Source organism: Varanus komodoensis, unplaced genomic scaffold, assembly GCF_004798865.1.
Source record: "Varanus komodoensis strain SLA01 unplaced genomic scaffold, ASM479886v1 scaffold1, whole genome shotgun sequence".
In the NCBI taxonomy this organism is placed as follows: Eukaryota; Metazoa; Chordata; class Lepidosauria; order Squamata; family Varanidae; genus Varanus; species Varanus komodoensis.
This window is the reverse complement of record NW_025335268.1, coordinates 34,027,481-34,043,263: the sequence shown is the minus strand read 5'-3', so window position 1 is coordinate 34,043,263 and position 15,783 is coordinate 34,027,481. Positions and strand designations below refer to the sequence as shown.

The following is a 15,783-nucleotide window of genomic DNA, read 5'->3' as shown; positions in this document are numbered from 1 at the left end:
GTGTGTTTCCTGTATGCAGTGTTTATTTGCTTGCTGAACCAGTACAATGCTTGTTTCTGTCTACAAAGAAGGCAGCAGGAAGACTGCAAGAACTTCCAGCTTGCCAGAAAAAAAATGGGAAGCAAAAGCATCTCACAGAATGTTGATTTGCTTTTTGTAGGTAAACCTCTTCAGTTTCTTAATACTGTTGGCAGACATGGCTTGACTAGCTTCTCTTCTTTGCAGGCTAATACCGGAATCTCCCCGGTGGCTCCTGACTCGCAAAGAAGGGAAAAGGGCCCTAAAGGTTTTGCAAACAATTGCAGAAAGCAATGGGAAAAGTCTCCCACCGCATTTTTCTGAGGTACTGGATATTATGGGTTCTGGGTATCAATATACCACTACCATTTTTAGAGGTGGACAGAGGGGGATTTTGTTTTAACAACCATACTATTTTGAATGCTTGACTTTATTCCTGGACCAGTTACAACACCAGAGACTAGTGGGAGATGGGGTGGGGGGAGCACATTCAGTCTTGGCATTTATGCAAAACGCAGTTTTCACAGTGGGGGAACAGGCTCCTGAATAGTGTGTGTTGAAAAGCATTGTGTCATGTGCAAATGCAATTATGCTAAAAATAGGAAGAGTGGGAAAGGGGATGAGCACAAGAAAGCAGCCCATAAAAACTCCATTAGCTGGTTGCAAGTGTGAGCAAGTGGAGAATTTGAAAAAAAAACCTACAGCTGCTTCTGCCCCTCGCAAAAACTCGTGGAGAAAGAGGAGAGGAGAATCCACGGAGAGGTTGTGGTGCTGCTTGCTGCCGTCCTGTCATGGACGGAAGCCAGCAGGGCCAGCACCCCTTTCCCCTTCACCCAAAAGAAAGCAGGTGGAGCCCTTTCCTGTGCTGACTTCCCCACAAGTAAGCAGCACTGAAGTCAGTGCAATTGACTGGTAAGTGAGGCCACTGAAGATTATTTTTCCTTCATGCAATTCCGCTACTTGTTTCTTGAGTAAGAGATTAAAGGAGGCACTCGGGAAGGTTTGAAAAGACATTTACATTGATAAAGACATTTACAAAACTTTACTTTTGCAAAGGCCGGGAAGGAAAGAGGGAAGCAATACCACTTGCAAGTCAGAGAGAGGGAGAGAGGCTGTGAAGGGCAAGGAAGGTGGGAAAGTTACCAAAGAATCTCCTCCTTCTGTAGCTGTTTGGCTTAAGTCCTGATAAAACACTTCCCAGCCCAGTCCACTGAGGTAATTTCCCCTGGCACCAGAATACTGATGAATATACCAGGGGAAAACTGAAACATAAGAAAGTCATGAAGTGAATAATCTGAAGAAATTTACAATATGGTTACAGAAATACCCAAGAAGAAGGGTTGGAGTGATGTCATGACACACCAGTGAGTCAGGCATTACAATGCTGGTGAAAATGCTTGGTGTACATTGCCCCCAAGTTTATGCTACGCATCCTGCGAAGCTCATGTACATGGAGTATGTAGTCTTTACCATATCCAGTACAAGATGGTGGAGATCTTGGCTATCATGATGCTGGCAAGGCAGAGACAGTTCATGCTGCTACAAGAGTCACACAAGGCCTGTGGTTCTTCTGCCACACGCAGTGAATCCTGTATAAAGAAGGAATGTATCTGATACTCTCACATGGCTTCCTAGTTCTTTACCAGAGCAGAGGTCAGAAGATTGCCCCATGTTGTTCCCGTAGTGTTTCATGGGCCTTTGCCGCATATGCCATGTGCAACAGCTTTTCAATTTCTTCTGATTCTTCATGTTTTCCCAGCCTTCTCCATTTTGTTACAGAACTACAAAATACTTCCAGAAAGGCAGTCTGGATCTGGCTGTACATATAAGTAGACAAGTTTCTTGTTGTGTTGTATTTTGCTGATGTGCATGGGTGCTTCTTGCACACTGGCAAAACATTATGAAGAAACAGTCCTGATACCGTTACCAATCATAGCATAGCATCAAGATTACTTTTTATGGGGTGTGGGACAATGTTCTATCAATGTACATAGCTCACCAGATCTGATTGGATCGAGAACCTGTACACACAAAGCCGTATGTGGGTTGGCTCTCCTTCCAGATGTTGCGCTAAACTTGTGGACACTGGGAGATGGGGCTGTCAGGGTGTGTGATGCTGGGTGCAGGGCAGGTGAAGGCAGTACTAGGCACACAGTGAAGGCACAAAGAAAAGATGTCAGAAAAGTCCTTTCCCTGGTTGTACATGCACAACCTTTTCTCTTTGCTTCTAAAGTGGCATCACATGTTTGCTGAACCTATTCAACTTTTTTTTGCTATTGAAAGAGAGAAAGATAATTGGAAATGTACTATTTCAAGAGGGCAATATTTTTCCTCAGCTTTTTCAGTAGACTTTATCAAATGCATAATTCAGTACTTTCCATCCTACAATTCTAAGGACAACATGCCAAAATAGCATAAATTAGTACCAAGAGTTAGTGCAGCTTTTCATAACAGTTTTGACAGCAGAGCATGACCTATTTCTTATGACAGTGTGGCCTGTCTATCCACATGACTGTGATGACCAGCCTTATATGTGATCAGATTAAAGACTGTTGGTGAGGGAATGTGTGGACTTGGGGGTGTCTGTCTGCTCAGTTTCTTCAGTTTGTGCAGCATCTCAGTACACTTGGTGTATCCCCTTCAGCATGCAGGGGTTGCCTTACTTTCTCTGTGTCATTCCTGACCATCTTAGCCTAAATTTTTAAGCAGTATTCTTAGTCATAACTCGAAGGGTTTTGCAGCTGCAACTGGTTATCATTCGTAATCTCCGTGACCTCCAAGCCGCACTCTGGATCCATTTCATACTCCTTTGGAATACAGAAGTCCTGTCATTCTTGATTCTGCGCCCAGCAGAAAGCACGATGCTCCCAGAAGTGCAGTAACGAGGGGTCAAGAGCATTTAACATGCTGTACTCCTAGTGGAGTTCCTTCTCAGATGGTGTAGCTTTACTTTTCAAAGTGGAACTGAGTGCTTGAGAAAATCTACTACACTGTATTTTTTGCAGGCATCTCAGTGCGCTGGTAGTAATAAGCAGCTTTGCAGTAAGAAAAAGCTCTGTGTGGCCTTGAATAATGTGGCATTCTAGAGTTGTTTTTATTATAATTTCCCATCTGTTGTTGATTTTTTTAAAAAAATAGTGTAGGATAGAACATGTAATTTCATGCAAAACTGGGTGTGGGAGAACAAGTATTCAGTAGCACTTACAGCACATGTGCTATGATTCTATTTCCTCGCTCATTTTGGAAAGACATCTGCATGTATATTGGCAAAAGGTACAATCCACTAAGAAGTTCTGTTCTGAAAACCCGATGATGCAACCACGGCAACGAGCAAGCAGGTGATCACTTCTGAGCTGGGGTTCACCTGGACTGCCCCCCTCCCCAACTGGCCTTCTACCACTCAACGCCCAGGCACAAAGACCACCTCAGAGCCTACTTTGGCCAGACTGTCCCCCCTCTTCAGGGCCATCAATTACAGCATGATCATGATTGCTTATGTTTGTTGTACACCATCTTGGAAGGATTGCTGTTGTTACAGGTTCAACATTGATGGAAATGACTGTTCATTGATTCCCACCCCCTCACCCCCCCAGCCTTTGCTCACCTTGGGAGACTGTTTGGGAAGGAGACTTACCCTCTTCTCCCTTTGCAAGGAATGTGCTTCATACACACACACAGAGCTTATATCACAGAATTGCCATATGTCTCCAGTGATGTCCTTTTAAGAAAACTGAACCTTTGCTAAGTTGAAAACTCTTAATCAACTCATTGCTCAGAAGTGGGGTGTACACAAGTGACAGTATCCTGAGAAGTAAGTAGGACACAAGTGAATAGGAATACTCAACAGTACAAAAGGCATACTTAAAGATTGATGGCTTCTTTCCTGCACAAGCTCCCTCAAGTATAATTAGAAGTTTTCCTATTGACATGTTTGGAAAGAGTTTCAAGTGGAACAAACCATGTGTTCAAACGATGGCTTGTTTCCGCCTCAGCAACCCAGAATTCACATGTCATGTTGAACATCTCAGCAATGGGGCATTCTTAGTTTTTTTCTTAAACAGGATGCAAAATGGAGGTTGTGTGCAGGCAAGATGTAGTGCGCGCTCTCTCTCTCACATGGGTTGCATGTGGACAGGATCTATTGTACAGTTTCGACCAATGGTCATCCCACTCAGTTTTACATATAACTAAATATTATTTATGATTGTTCCCATCTTTATTTTATTCAGTTTCTATATCATACCTCAATATGAAGATTACCAGAGTGGTTTTGAATAAAAATTTGCAATTGTAGAAGTATGACAAACATATACACCCCGCCCACCCCCAATGAATGCATTAGCAGTATTAAACAGATAATAAAACAGCTCAGGTAGTAAAAAGATCTTTGCTTAGTGTCAGAAGGACACTGAGGTAAATCGAGAGCTTCCCTATGTGATTTAACCTGTTGCATTACTGAGGCATCTTCTTCCATTTTCATTGTGAGAGGAAAGCCATGTCCTTTACACTGACTTTTTTTTTTCCTGGGGGGGGGGGGGTCGTATTTCTCTGCCTTTCTATTTATTCCATGAACTGAGCATAAGGTGGTGCTGTGATACAGCCAAGGTAAGCCAGATTTGCAAGGTTCACGCAAGGTTTTTGTTCCAGAATGTTCTGGTTTAAATTTAACACCAGGCTTTCTTCAGCCAAAATCAACAACAAAAGAAGAATCCCTAAAAAGGCAAGAAAGCACAATGAAGCTCTGGAGAACAGCAGTGCCATGAAAACATTCTGTGACTGAGGGATCATGAGACCACCATAACTGCCTCAGGCAGAGGAGCCCTGACAGGGGCCCTGGGTGAGCCTTAGTAGAAGGGGCCTGCTGTGAGCAAGGAGCCAGAGCAAACGAGGCCTCCTGCCTTGACGAGAGAGTCAGCCAGGTGGGAAGGGACAGTTCAGCTGAGTACATCTCTTAAAAAAAAAGTACATCATTAAAAAAAGTTTCCAATTATTTTAATTTTTAAATTTGCACTAAACCACATTTTAAACTTATGTGCTATTGCATGATTATCTCACTCTCCAGAATAGAAGTGTGTTTATATGTAATATTTATGACACATGTTTATGAAAATGAAATCAGTTTTAAATCTGTGCCACGTGTTCTTTAACTACAAATATTTGAAAAAAAATCTTTTAGAATATATAGCGAGGTGAAGCAGTGTTAATCCTTTGATTAAAAAATGTTGGTTTTTACAGGATGGTCCTAAAAAGTTATATGAAAACCATATTAGTTTTTGACCTGAATCTTTGGTGGAGAGGGAAGAGAGGTAAATATGCATGTGTTGATGAATTTTAACTCTATCTCAGCAACTTATTTTGGCACAGGTGCCCTTTCTTATTCAACAGCAGTATTTAAGCACAACAGTAAATATTGCTGCTTGGATAACAAACAAAATATTAGGCTGATCCAACCCAAGTTTATCCCAAAGGACGTTTTCATGAGAGGGTTTGTTTAAATATTTGATGATTTGTTCAAGCTAGGAAGAACAAATCACAGATCATTGTGTGTTCCATTTGTCAATCATCAAGCTGCATTTCCTTGTTTTATTAGTTTATTTTTGCACAAAACTGTTATTTTGGTTCCAATCTCTGCTTCTCTTGCTTAGATCACAGTTTCTGATGAGGAGGTTAGTAACCCATCTCTTCTCGACCTAGTTAGAACTCCGCAGATGAGAAAATTCACTCTAATTTTAATGTATGCCTGGTGAGTCTCAGCTGTGTTGTCCCTACAACTTTTTTGTTTGCATTTTCCCATGCAAGTCCAGCTGCTTTGAATTCTTTGCAGCTTTGTTGTTTTTGTTTTGCTTCTCAAGGTTCACAAGTGCAGTGGTTTACCAAGGGCTTGTTTTGCGTCTGGGAATCATAGAAGGAAATCTTTATTTGGAGTTCTTCCTCTCAGCTGTGATGGAATTACCTGCAGCTTTTTTAATCTTACTGACAATTGACCGCATTGGCCGGTGCCCTCTCTTTGCAATGAGTGGCATAGTGGCAGGCATTGCGTGCTTAATTACAGCATTTTTACCAAAAGGTAATTTTTTCCATTGCTATTTGTTTGGTTAATTGCTAATCTGTCCTTTCTTTCATGATGTACAATCCACATGTATAAAGACTGTAAAAATAGGTGAAAATGGTGAAATTGCATTTCTTCTTGATAAAATGGCAGATCTCAGAGGAAAGGAGTGGAGCCGGTAGAAGTGTCTTCTGACATGCCTCACAATGCTCACTTGATGTGTAAGTAGTAATAGCAAGAGTGCATCTTTAACTGGCTGAAGTGTCATGATGCATTGGGACACAGAGACGAGCTACTGTATATATCAAGACTACAGTACCTGCCAACATTTTAACCTTTGTCTTAACTTCTGTTATCTCACCTGTATCCATTGTCTAAGCACAGTTGGACACCGTGCAAGCCATTAGATTGAAAGATCTACTTATGGTGAAAAGCTTGTCATTAGCAATAATCCATCTGCATCTTCTCAGACTTCCCTGCACTGGGCAGTTGAGTCAGTTGAGCGTACCTGTCAGATCGGTGGTCCTGCAGGTACATCATCTGCTCATGGGCAGGATATCTGACCAGCACTGACCAGAACCAAGAACTAGAAAAAACCTTGATGGAAATGATGATAGCTCTGAAGGACTGGGTTGGATTGCCCAAAACAATTTACTACATTCAATGTCTGTGCAGCTTAGCTCTAATTAATTTTGCTGAGTAATACTAGTGTTGAATAAAATCCCATCCCAGAATGTCCCCCAGATCCTAGAGTTCTATTTCCTCTTGGTTAGTACTAGGCCACTAAAAGATTAAATAGAGTACAAAGTGCAAACATATTCCATTCATTTGTTACTTTGGTCTTGTAGAAAGAAGAGTGGGAAAGGCATAGATTTGATAAATACTGAGAAGAGAGTTCCTTTGTCAGAACAGGGAATTATTTCTGTTTTCCAGAAGAACAGTTTCTTTTTAGGGGTAGAAGTGGTGGTATCATTTGGAAAAATATGCAAGTCATTCTTACAAAACCTATTTGTACCTTCAGTACCTACCAGAAAAAAGTCAGGAAGCCAAATGGTACAATCACAGTAACAGAAATACTAAAATTTTACTCTCCTGGATTTTTACTTGCTGTGTTAACTATGTGTCCTCTTCTGGCAGTGGTGATATGTAAAATTTTCTGCTCCACCAGTAGTAATCTGAGAAAAGCTGAGTGTGATCCATTGTTCTAGGTGCTTAGCAAACAATTGGCAATGGTTCACCTTATCAGATTTCTGTAGACTTCAGACTTTCAAAGGTAAAAGGATAAAGCTGTGACAGTTGCACAACCTGACAATTTTTTATAAGGTCAGTGAAATGAATGCTGAGGGATGTTATAAGAATCCAACATTTGTATCAAAATTTAAAATCAACTGGCTTTGTCACATTCACTGGCATCTCCTGGAATTCTTTGGTGAAAAACTGTGTCAAAGTGGGTAAACAGAAGCATAATACATTTAAATAAGCATGGTACAGCCAATTAGGGAGTTTTACCCATAAAAGTGACCTAGAATAAATAGCTTGTATCAGTTGCTTTCTCCCTGACATGACAGGAGAGTAGCAAGTACAACCAGAACCTGCTTGGTAAATCCTAAAGCAACAGAAACCCCAAAAGGAATTACTCTGATTTCTCTCAACTGCCACTTGGAGCAGACAGACCATGTCTTAAAGAGAGCAGAAGTAAAGAAAAACATGGTAGCTTTTATATTAGTGAAAATGAGAGCAGCCATTGATTTGTCCCAGTAACCTTTGAGTCAGCCTGTGATTGACTGATTGCAATTAGACCAAATTCTATTAACTGTGTGGTTGTATGGTTGGTTAATCAAAAGTAAGTCCCACCAGTTTCACTGGCTTATGTTAACATAACACCTCCTCCATTCCATCTTGGAGGTGGCAGTGCAAACTCCATGATTTTTTTGCACTTTTTAAAAAAGCAAAATATTCTACATAATACACCATTCGAAGCTGCAATTTGATGTAGAAGACTATCAGGAGCAAAAAGAGCCTTCTTACCCAGTTCCTTTTCTCCCATTCTCCTGCTGCAAATCACCCCACTCGCACCCACTCCACTGTGTTTACTGAGGGAGTGTGAATTTTTGTCAGATAAATGACTGTCTGTATTCACGAAAAGCAATCAGACATTGGCAGGATTCTTGAAGAGTTCTCATCCGCTGCTACAGTTTGACTGATGTAAGTAAGGCAGTGTCCAATTCTAAGGCTTCATCTGAAATGAAACCTTTCAGAGATACAAGTGGGGACAGTGTCATAGTCTCTGATGCCTTTTATTGTTCCCATGTTTTCTTGCAAGAAAAGTCCAAAAGATGTGTATAAGATCTGCGTACGATGCATTACACCTCCAGCCAGGTTCATCTTGAAGTTTATAAGTTTGCTTTATTTGTCCTCTTCCTCTATTTTCAGCCCCATTGAGGAAAGGATGCAAGAAAGGGATAATACAAAAAATAATTAAGCTTACACAAACTCACTAATCCCCAGAAATCTTCTTCCAATTATCTATCAGGGATAATAGGAGCTATAGTCGAGCTAATTTTGAGGGTACCAGGTTGGGGAAGAATTATGTTTTGAGACCATAAAAATACCATTTCCCCCTTCTGTTTATAAATCATGTCCAACAACCATTTTCTTTCTCTCCCCTCACCCTTTTTTCCTTAACATTCAGCCTGAAGATTACTGAACACAGAAATAGGTTGCTCACTACTTTGTGACATTACATTGGTCCAAATAAAGATGTTATACTCCAGTTAATTTTCATTTTTTTCCTAACTGCTTAAGGGAGCAATCCTAGGGGTCCCAGATATCATCAGTTGGGGCCATAGGTATTTGTGATTCTTAGATTTGAGGTCAGAAATGGAGCTCTATCTTTGGAATTGGAATATGGAAATTTCTGTACCAGATGCCGCTCCAAGAGGTGGTCATGAGTGCATTCTGGTGGGTGGGAAGGAGAAAGCAGGATATGACTTCTGTTGTGTCTTCTGCAGCCTCCTTTACTAACCCTCCAAAGCACCCCAGCTTAGCTGGCTGGAAACATCCATGTAGCATAAATAAGGGGAGGGGGACAGAGAAGGTGAGCTCAGATGCTTTCAGGAAAGCCTCTAGGATTGCATCCTAATGGGAAAATGCAGAATCAGTCTCATCTCCTTAAAAGCTGGGATAGGAGAACCAGGGATTTTCAAGCTCTCCAAAATTTTCTGAGCTTCAAAGCTCATGTTCGCTTGCTTCCTTTTGTATTTGTGACATGTTTCACTAGTTCAGCTTGAATGTGGAATGTGTGCAATTTGAAGTGTATTTTTAAAAGTAGACAGTTTAGCTTATTTAATAAAATGAGACAATCATTTTTAAATGCACATTTTAATGATTTTCAAATGCTATCACAGGGTCAGGAATATGTAATTTTTATGAAAAAATATCCTGCAGTTTATCTTCAAGGTTGCAAAGGAGGCAAGTTCAGATGATTTGTGAACAGAAACTAAATTCTCATTCATCCCCCTGCTTAAAAGTTTAACATGCAATTGCATGCCAAAAGAGTAGCCTTTTGGTGCTCCCTACAGGCAACTTTGAGTAATGCTGCAAAGCAGTTTAAAATCTAGAGATGACATTCCTAGTTGATTTCTAGTTCACTTCTGTTCAAGAAGTAGGATGGTTACCCATCTTCACCAGGTAACCATAATAACAAAAAGCAAATGAATCCTTTAAGCTTCCATTTTGTCCGTTCCAAATTATATGAAACTGAATTTAGCTTAGAAGCACATCTCACTAGTTTAATCTCACTAGTTTATTTATTTGTGAAGTAGCTAACTTGAATTAATAGAAGTTATTTAGTACTTAATGATTAAAAGTGTGTTTAACTCACCATTTATTTTAGGATATAGACTGGTGGAATGGTAATCAGGTTAGAGAACATTATAAAATCATGGTAATTAGAACTAGGATCTTGATATTGGATTCCCATTGAAAGATGAATTCCTTGAAGTTGCAATCTCATGAGCTTCTCTGAATTCCTAGGTCTGAGCAGAGGTACATAGGACTGCATGGCTAATACTTCATGTGTGTGTCTCAACAGATTCCCCACGGTTGAGTACATCAGTAGCCATTGTGGCAAGACTGGGGATCACCATATCCTTTGAACTTGTGTATCTTGTGAACTCTGAATTGTATCCTACAGTGTTCAGGTAAATGGAATACACCTTTTTGAAATATACACCCGTAGAAATCAGCACTAAATTACAAAGCATTTTCAAGGGGCAGATTAAGTTAAGCAACTTACAGTAGACCAGCAATGCAATCCTATACATGTTTGCCTGGTTATGACTTCAATCTGACTTATTCCTAGGTACTAGACTGAAGCTTATTTTACACTGAATAAGTGTGCATTCCAATGCTGCTGCTGGTACCCTTCAAACTTGGAGAATTAAAGGCATCCAGTGGAAGGCAGGAGGGTTGAGGAGGCTGGGATCGGCACTGGACTCCCCTCACCCTCTAAATGTTTTTCTCATCCTCGTACAGAGAGACAGAGTCACCACTGGGATTCTTTAGAGAACAGCCATGCCTCCTTCCTCTCCTCCATTCCCTCTGTAATTCCCCCCACATGCTGGACCTGAAATGGTCCTAGAGCCTAGTCAAGCATGGAAAGAACGGTGCTGGCTGTGAGAAGAGAGGGAGGTCTGTCCAAAACTGGACTTCCAGCTCTGACCTTGGGGTGGTTTTTGAAGGTCAGAGCTGGGACTTTAAACTGTCCTAGCCATTGTGCTGCCCCCAACAATGTCAAGAGGCCACAGGATTATTCATATTAGAAAGGTCTACACTGTATGTGAAATGGGGCAGAATTAAGATGGTGGGGACTAGTAGTGCCTGCTCTTTTGCAACTCCCAAGCATTTTACTATTTGGCATGAATGAACTGATACAGAATCCTGTTTATAATGTAGTAACTTAAGCCACTCTACTTAGACTTCAAACATTATTTTTTAAAAAATCTTCCATCCCCTGCTCCCATGCCCAGGGGTTTCACTAGGCCACTGGAATCTCCTTAACATTCTCATACAGAAAGAACTTAAAACCTCTATTTGGGGCATGCATCTGACAATGCAATCAAAAGCAGTATAAGGGTAGGCGAGAGGAAATCAATAATGCATAAAAGTCTAACAAAAATGTAAAACAATGTATTTAATGAACTGGAATTGACATGGCATTTGAAAATATAAGAAAGAATGTCAACAAATTAGAAAGGCATAAGAATAGAAAACATGCATTTGTTTGGTGTTCACTCTTCGCTTTCTGACTGGGATGTTAACCCCTACACTGTTCTTCAAACTGAACTTGGCTGTAGAATTCCTTTCGTACACCTGGGTACATGTTATCCCAGAAGAGAATAACAAGGAAGACACAGAAAATTGATCTGATGCTTCCAAATTTTAAACTAATCTATTTTTGGAAAGGAAGAGCTCTTCTGCCTTTGTGATCTTTAATCCACATTGGACACAGTTGTAAGAAGAGCTCAAGGTTTCGTGGTGTCCTGAGCAAACTGCCTTTGGTAGGACCCCCTACAGTGCCTGTCACCCACCACTGACTACCTGATCTTGATTGTACTGAGTGGGTGAAACAGGCATAATGGAGATGGCAGTGCCACTAAGCACAAGTCTGCTGAACTGGTGCCTTTAAGCCTTTCTCCAGGCCCTGCTGGCTGTGCTGCTCCATGCACTTTCCAGCAACACCATTCAAATTACATTGGCCTCCTGCCCGGTATGTGTCTGTTGTTGGTAGGGCTGGAATAATGAAGACGGCAGTAGACAAGCTCTGCTCAGAGTCATCACAGTGGCCAGTTCTTCAATCCTGTCTGGCCACAAGCAGTGGCCAACAGTGCTATGGAGCACACTTCTGTGGCTGCATACTTGCATTTGCAAGTCTCACCATCTTAAGCATGCCAGCCCTATCCCAACACATACGCATCCTGGCATAACTAAGATGGTTATGCCACCATGTGGACCCAGAGTTCCAGCTGACACAGTTGCTAAGTCCAGCAATATGCCCAGTCCTGTACCACCTGGCTGAGCCACATCAGCAATACCCGTCCCACAACGGAGGTTTCTTCTGGGTCCATGGGGCACTAACATTTGCCTGAGTAGACTACATGCTGCTGCTGAGTTTGCTGGTAGGCAAGCAGTAAAACCAGCAGTTCTGGAGCTATGGAGTGAGGTGCTCAGCCAGTATCCTTTGCGACCTGGTGTGCTGCTTGTCTGTATCATCCTTCCAAGTCACATGCAGATTGTTTGAACCACTTGTGCAATGCAGATGTGTGGTAATACAGAAGTAAAACGAGTGGCTCTGTCCACTCTATGATGTACGCAACTCAGACCTCATGTACACCATGTTCCCATATTCAGCTGTGGATGGAAAATCCCATGAACATACAAAGTTCATCTCTTAATAAACATTCTCTCATTCTGTCTGTGTGTCTGTCTGTGTGTCTGTCTGTGTGTCTGTCTGTGTGTCTCTCTCTCTCTCTCTCTCTCTCACACACACACACACACACACACACACACACACTCGTCTACATGGATGCAACCTGCCGGACAGCAGACATAACTGCAATTTGCAGTTTTCTTTTCTAGTTTTTAATCTATGAAAACTGCTCTGAAATTGAACTTCAGGATGGAAGAGATTCTTCAAACCTTTCTTCCTGGCACAGTGATGGGGGATTTACCAGGGACCCTTCTATTGACCCTTCTAAGGCCAATTTAAAAATTTAAAAATGAACTGAATGGATATATTGTGGAAAAGCTGTTGTGTACATCCTGATTAATATGCTCTCTCTCTTTCTTATAGAAACTTTGGTGTTTCTCTATGTTCAGGTCTGTGTGATATAGGGGGCATTGTAGCCCCATTTCTGCTGTACCGACTGGCAGAGATCTGGTCAGAGCTTCCTCTGATTATCTATTGTAAGACCCTTTTTAAAGAGTTGCTTTTTCTGTTATGGTTCTTTTGGAAGGAAGACTAGAATAATCTGTGGGAAGCAGTTTTAGAGAATTTCTGGAGAGAATGGAAGATTTTCTTCAGTTGTTCAGGAACTGCCCTATTAAAAGAAAGAAAAAGAACAATGCTATATTGTGGCATTTATGCCGACTGTTCATTTAAACAAGTGAAACAATTTCAGTACAAACTAGATTTGTACTGAAATTGTTTTCCTTGTTTAAATGGTTTTTAGATGTTGTAAAGAACTGTTGTGCTGCATTTCATTGTATTTGTGATCTCCTCTCAGCTTTCTCCTTTCAAAGCTAAACATGATCAATTGTTCTAGTGTCTCCTCATAGGGCTTTCTTTCCAGTCCCCTGATCATGTTTCTTTTCCTCCTCTGAACCCTTGCAGAGTTTGTCTGCACCCTTCTTGAAGTTTAGGGCCCTGAAGTGGACACAGCACTCAATGTGTGATCACAAACTTCTTCAAGGGCTATTTTCATGCATATGAACTCTAAAATGTCAACAACAACAGAATTCACAATGGCCATCCCCAATGAGCAAGAGAAATTCCCCCCAAATCTGGGTTAATATATGTGTCTAAGACTTACAAAGGGCCAAAGACGCCTGTAGGATGCCAGGAGAGACTGCTGCTTCATCTCCACTGTCTTGCCGATGCTACACTACCACTGTCAGGTTAGCACAAGGGAAAGTATCAGCTGAGCCATCTTGAGGGCATCAGGCCCACATCCTAGTGGTGGTACAGTTGGACATGTTGTGTCCCACTTTGAGGACCTGTGCCTTAAATATTATTTAATTGCCCCAGGGTAGTAACTCATGGGATTGGGTTACTCTGGTTTAACCTGGTCATGAGGACCTTTTCTTGTGCTTCCCCCCTCCCCCCACACATCTGCGCAATCTGAAAATGCACTGTTAAATTTTATTCTTCATGGCATGCACAGTGCACTGTTTGTCTTCCACTTCTCTCTTCTCTAGGTATACTGTCTGTTTTGTGTGGGATTCTAGTCACTCTTTTACCAGAGACAAAGGGGTTGCCCTTACCAGAGACAGTAGAAGATGTGGAAAAGCTATCAAGGTACCTGCCATGCATGTGTGTGTGAGAGAGATTTGTTGAGAAGGGGTGTTGCATTTCCAGTCCTCATTTTTCATTAGCATCGAATACACACATATCTGTGTGCAAGAAAGAAAAGATTGTGACTGCAGCATGAATTAAGTTCATTATTTCCTATCCATGCTGTAGTCCTGATGAAAATCCTACCTCTAGACTGCTGTTTAACTGTGGAAGGAAGTGGCTATTCTGGTTCATTCATTCAATGTATTTATATACTGCTTGTCTTCCAGGGAGCTAAATGGTCCCCCTACATTTATCCTTGCAACAACTCTGCGTGGTAAGAAGAACACCAGGTCATCTAGCTTGGATTTGAACCTGAGCCCCCCAGTCCTAGATAGACACTAACTGCTACACCACACTGGTCCAGTCAATAGCAACTTTCTTCTTAGGGCAAGCAGCACACGCTGAGAGGGGTTTTGTTGAGACAATGGGGCAGCGGGAAACCTTCCTGCACTTAAGCCATGGACACAGTTGGGAACCCGGGTGGCTGCTGCTCAATGTACCCAAATGTGAAGAAGGATTTGATGCGATATGGGTTTGGCCCTTAACGTCAAAAATAACATGAGCTGAAAAAGTACACAGTTTTGATTAAATTTGTTTGTTTGTTTAAAACATTTGTATGCCGCCCAATTGATTCACAATTAAAGCAATCCATTTGTTTGCTTGCTTGCTTGTTTGTTTTTCTTCTTTTATCACCACAGTAGCTGCCACAGAAGCTGTGGGGAAAGCGGACCTCAGAATTCCAACAAACACATGTAATCTTTTGCAAAATGCTGCCAGTCACCTGCTTCTGAATTGGATGCCTGCCCACTGGATGCCAATATCATGCCAAATGGAGAGGGAAGATCCAATTGTGTCTTAACGAATAGCCCTAAAAGCACCTTTTCTCAATATGAAGACACATAAAACATATAGTATTTTTCTATGGACTTTGGAAATATAAATGCGTTTGCTGAGCCTATTGTTTCCAGACAGGAAATGATTACATGTGGCACTTGTAGAAGGGTAATGACTTCCATTAAATAACTTGTTTTACTTTGGTTCATGGTTCTTTTTATATGGTTGCTGTCCTGGTTGTCTTTTACCTTCCCAAACTCACTGGAATAATGGTTTCTACATATTGTTGGATTGCATGGGTAAGAAATTTATGTGCTTCATAACCTTGTGATAAAATCAGAAAATAGAACCATCAAATTGTTTAGTGGAACTGAATCAGAATGGTAAAAGAGCACCCCTTATTTCCAGATTACAAACCAGAGAAAAGATGCACTGATCACACTTTAACAAGGTTATCACTTAAGTAATTGGGAGATCAGGTGTATGACTATCCACCTTAGCTTCACAACAACCCTGTGAGGTAAGTTAGATTGAGTGACAGTTACTTGCCAGAGGCTACACAGTGATCTGCACAGCTGAGCAAGGATTTGAACCCAACACTCTCTTCCTTTCACCATGTTTATCCTTTGACTGTGCAACTAAGATCTGAGACTGATTGATGTTGCCAGCCTAGCTTTGTAAATGTGATGCAGGCTGCAGTTGCTGAAATAAAAGATTTAGATACTTTACAGGTGCTATCATTACTTTGTTTTTCTATACCATCTTT

The 15,783-nt window shown here is 41.3% G+C and overlaps 1 protein-coding gene across 4 annotated transcripts in view; it reads left to right on the top strand.

The window, feature by feature from the left end:
- The window catches only part of SLC22A3 (solute carrier family 22 member 3), a 32,507-nt gene extending 17,286 nt beyond the window's left edge, over positions 1–15,221 (top strand). Inside the window, exons 5-11 of one of the 4 annotated variants that reach the window (XM_044421700.1) lie at positions 226–343; positions 5,664–5,761; positions 5,871–6,085; positions 10,161–10,269; positions 12,921–13,033; positions 14,045–14,144; positions 14,885–15,221. In XM_044421700.1, coding sequence (XP_044277635.1) covers positions 226–343; positions 5,664–5,761; positions 5,871–6,085; positions 10,161–10,269; positions 12,921–13,033; positions 14,045–14,144; positions 14,885–14,939 — 808 coding nt within the window. In that variant the 3' untranslated portion in view covers positions 14,940–15,221. Of the gene's footprint in view, positions 1–225; positions 344–5,663; positions 5,762–5,870; positions 6,086–10,160; positions 10,270–12,920; positions 13,034–14,044; positions 14,145–14,881 lie in introns of all 4 variants that reach the window. The other 3 variants (XM_044421692.1, XM_044421709.1, XM_044421719.1) reach the window with 3 other exon arrangements.
- The last annotated feature ends 562 nt before the right edge of the window (positions 15,222–15,783 follow it).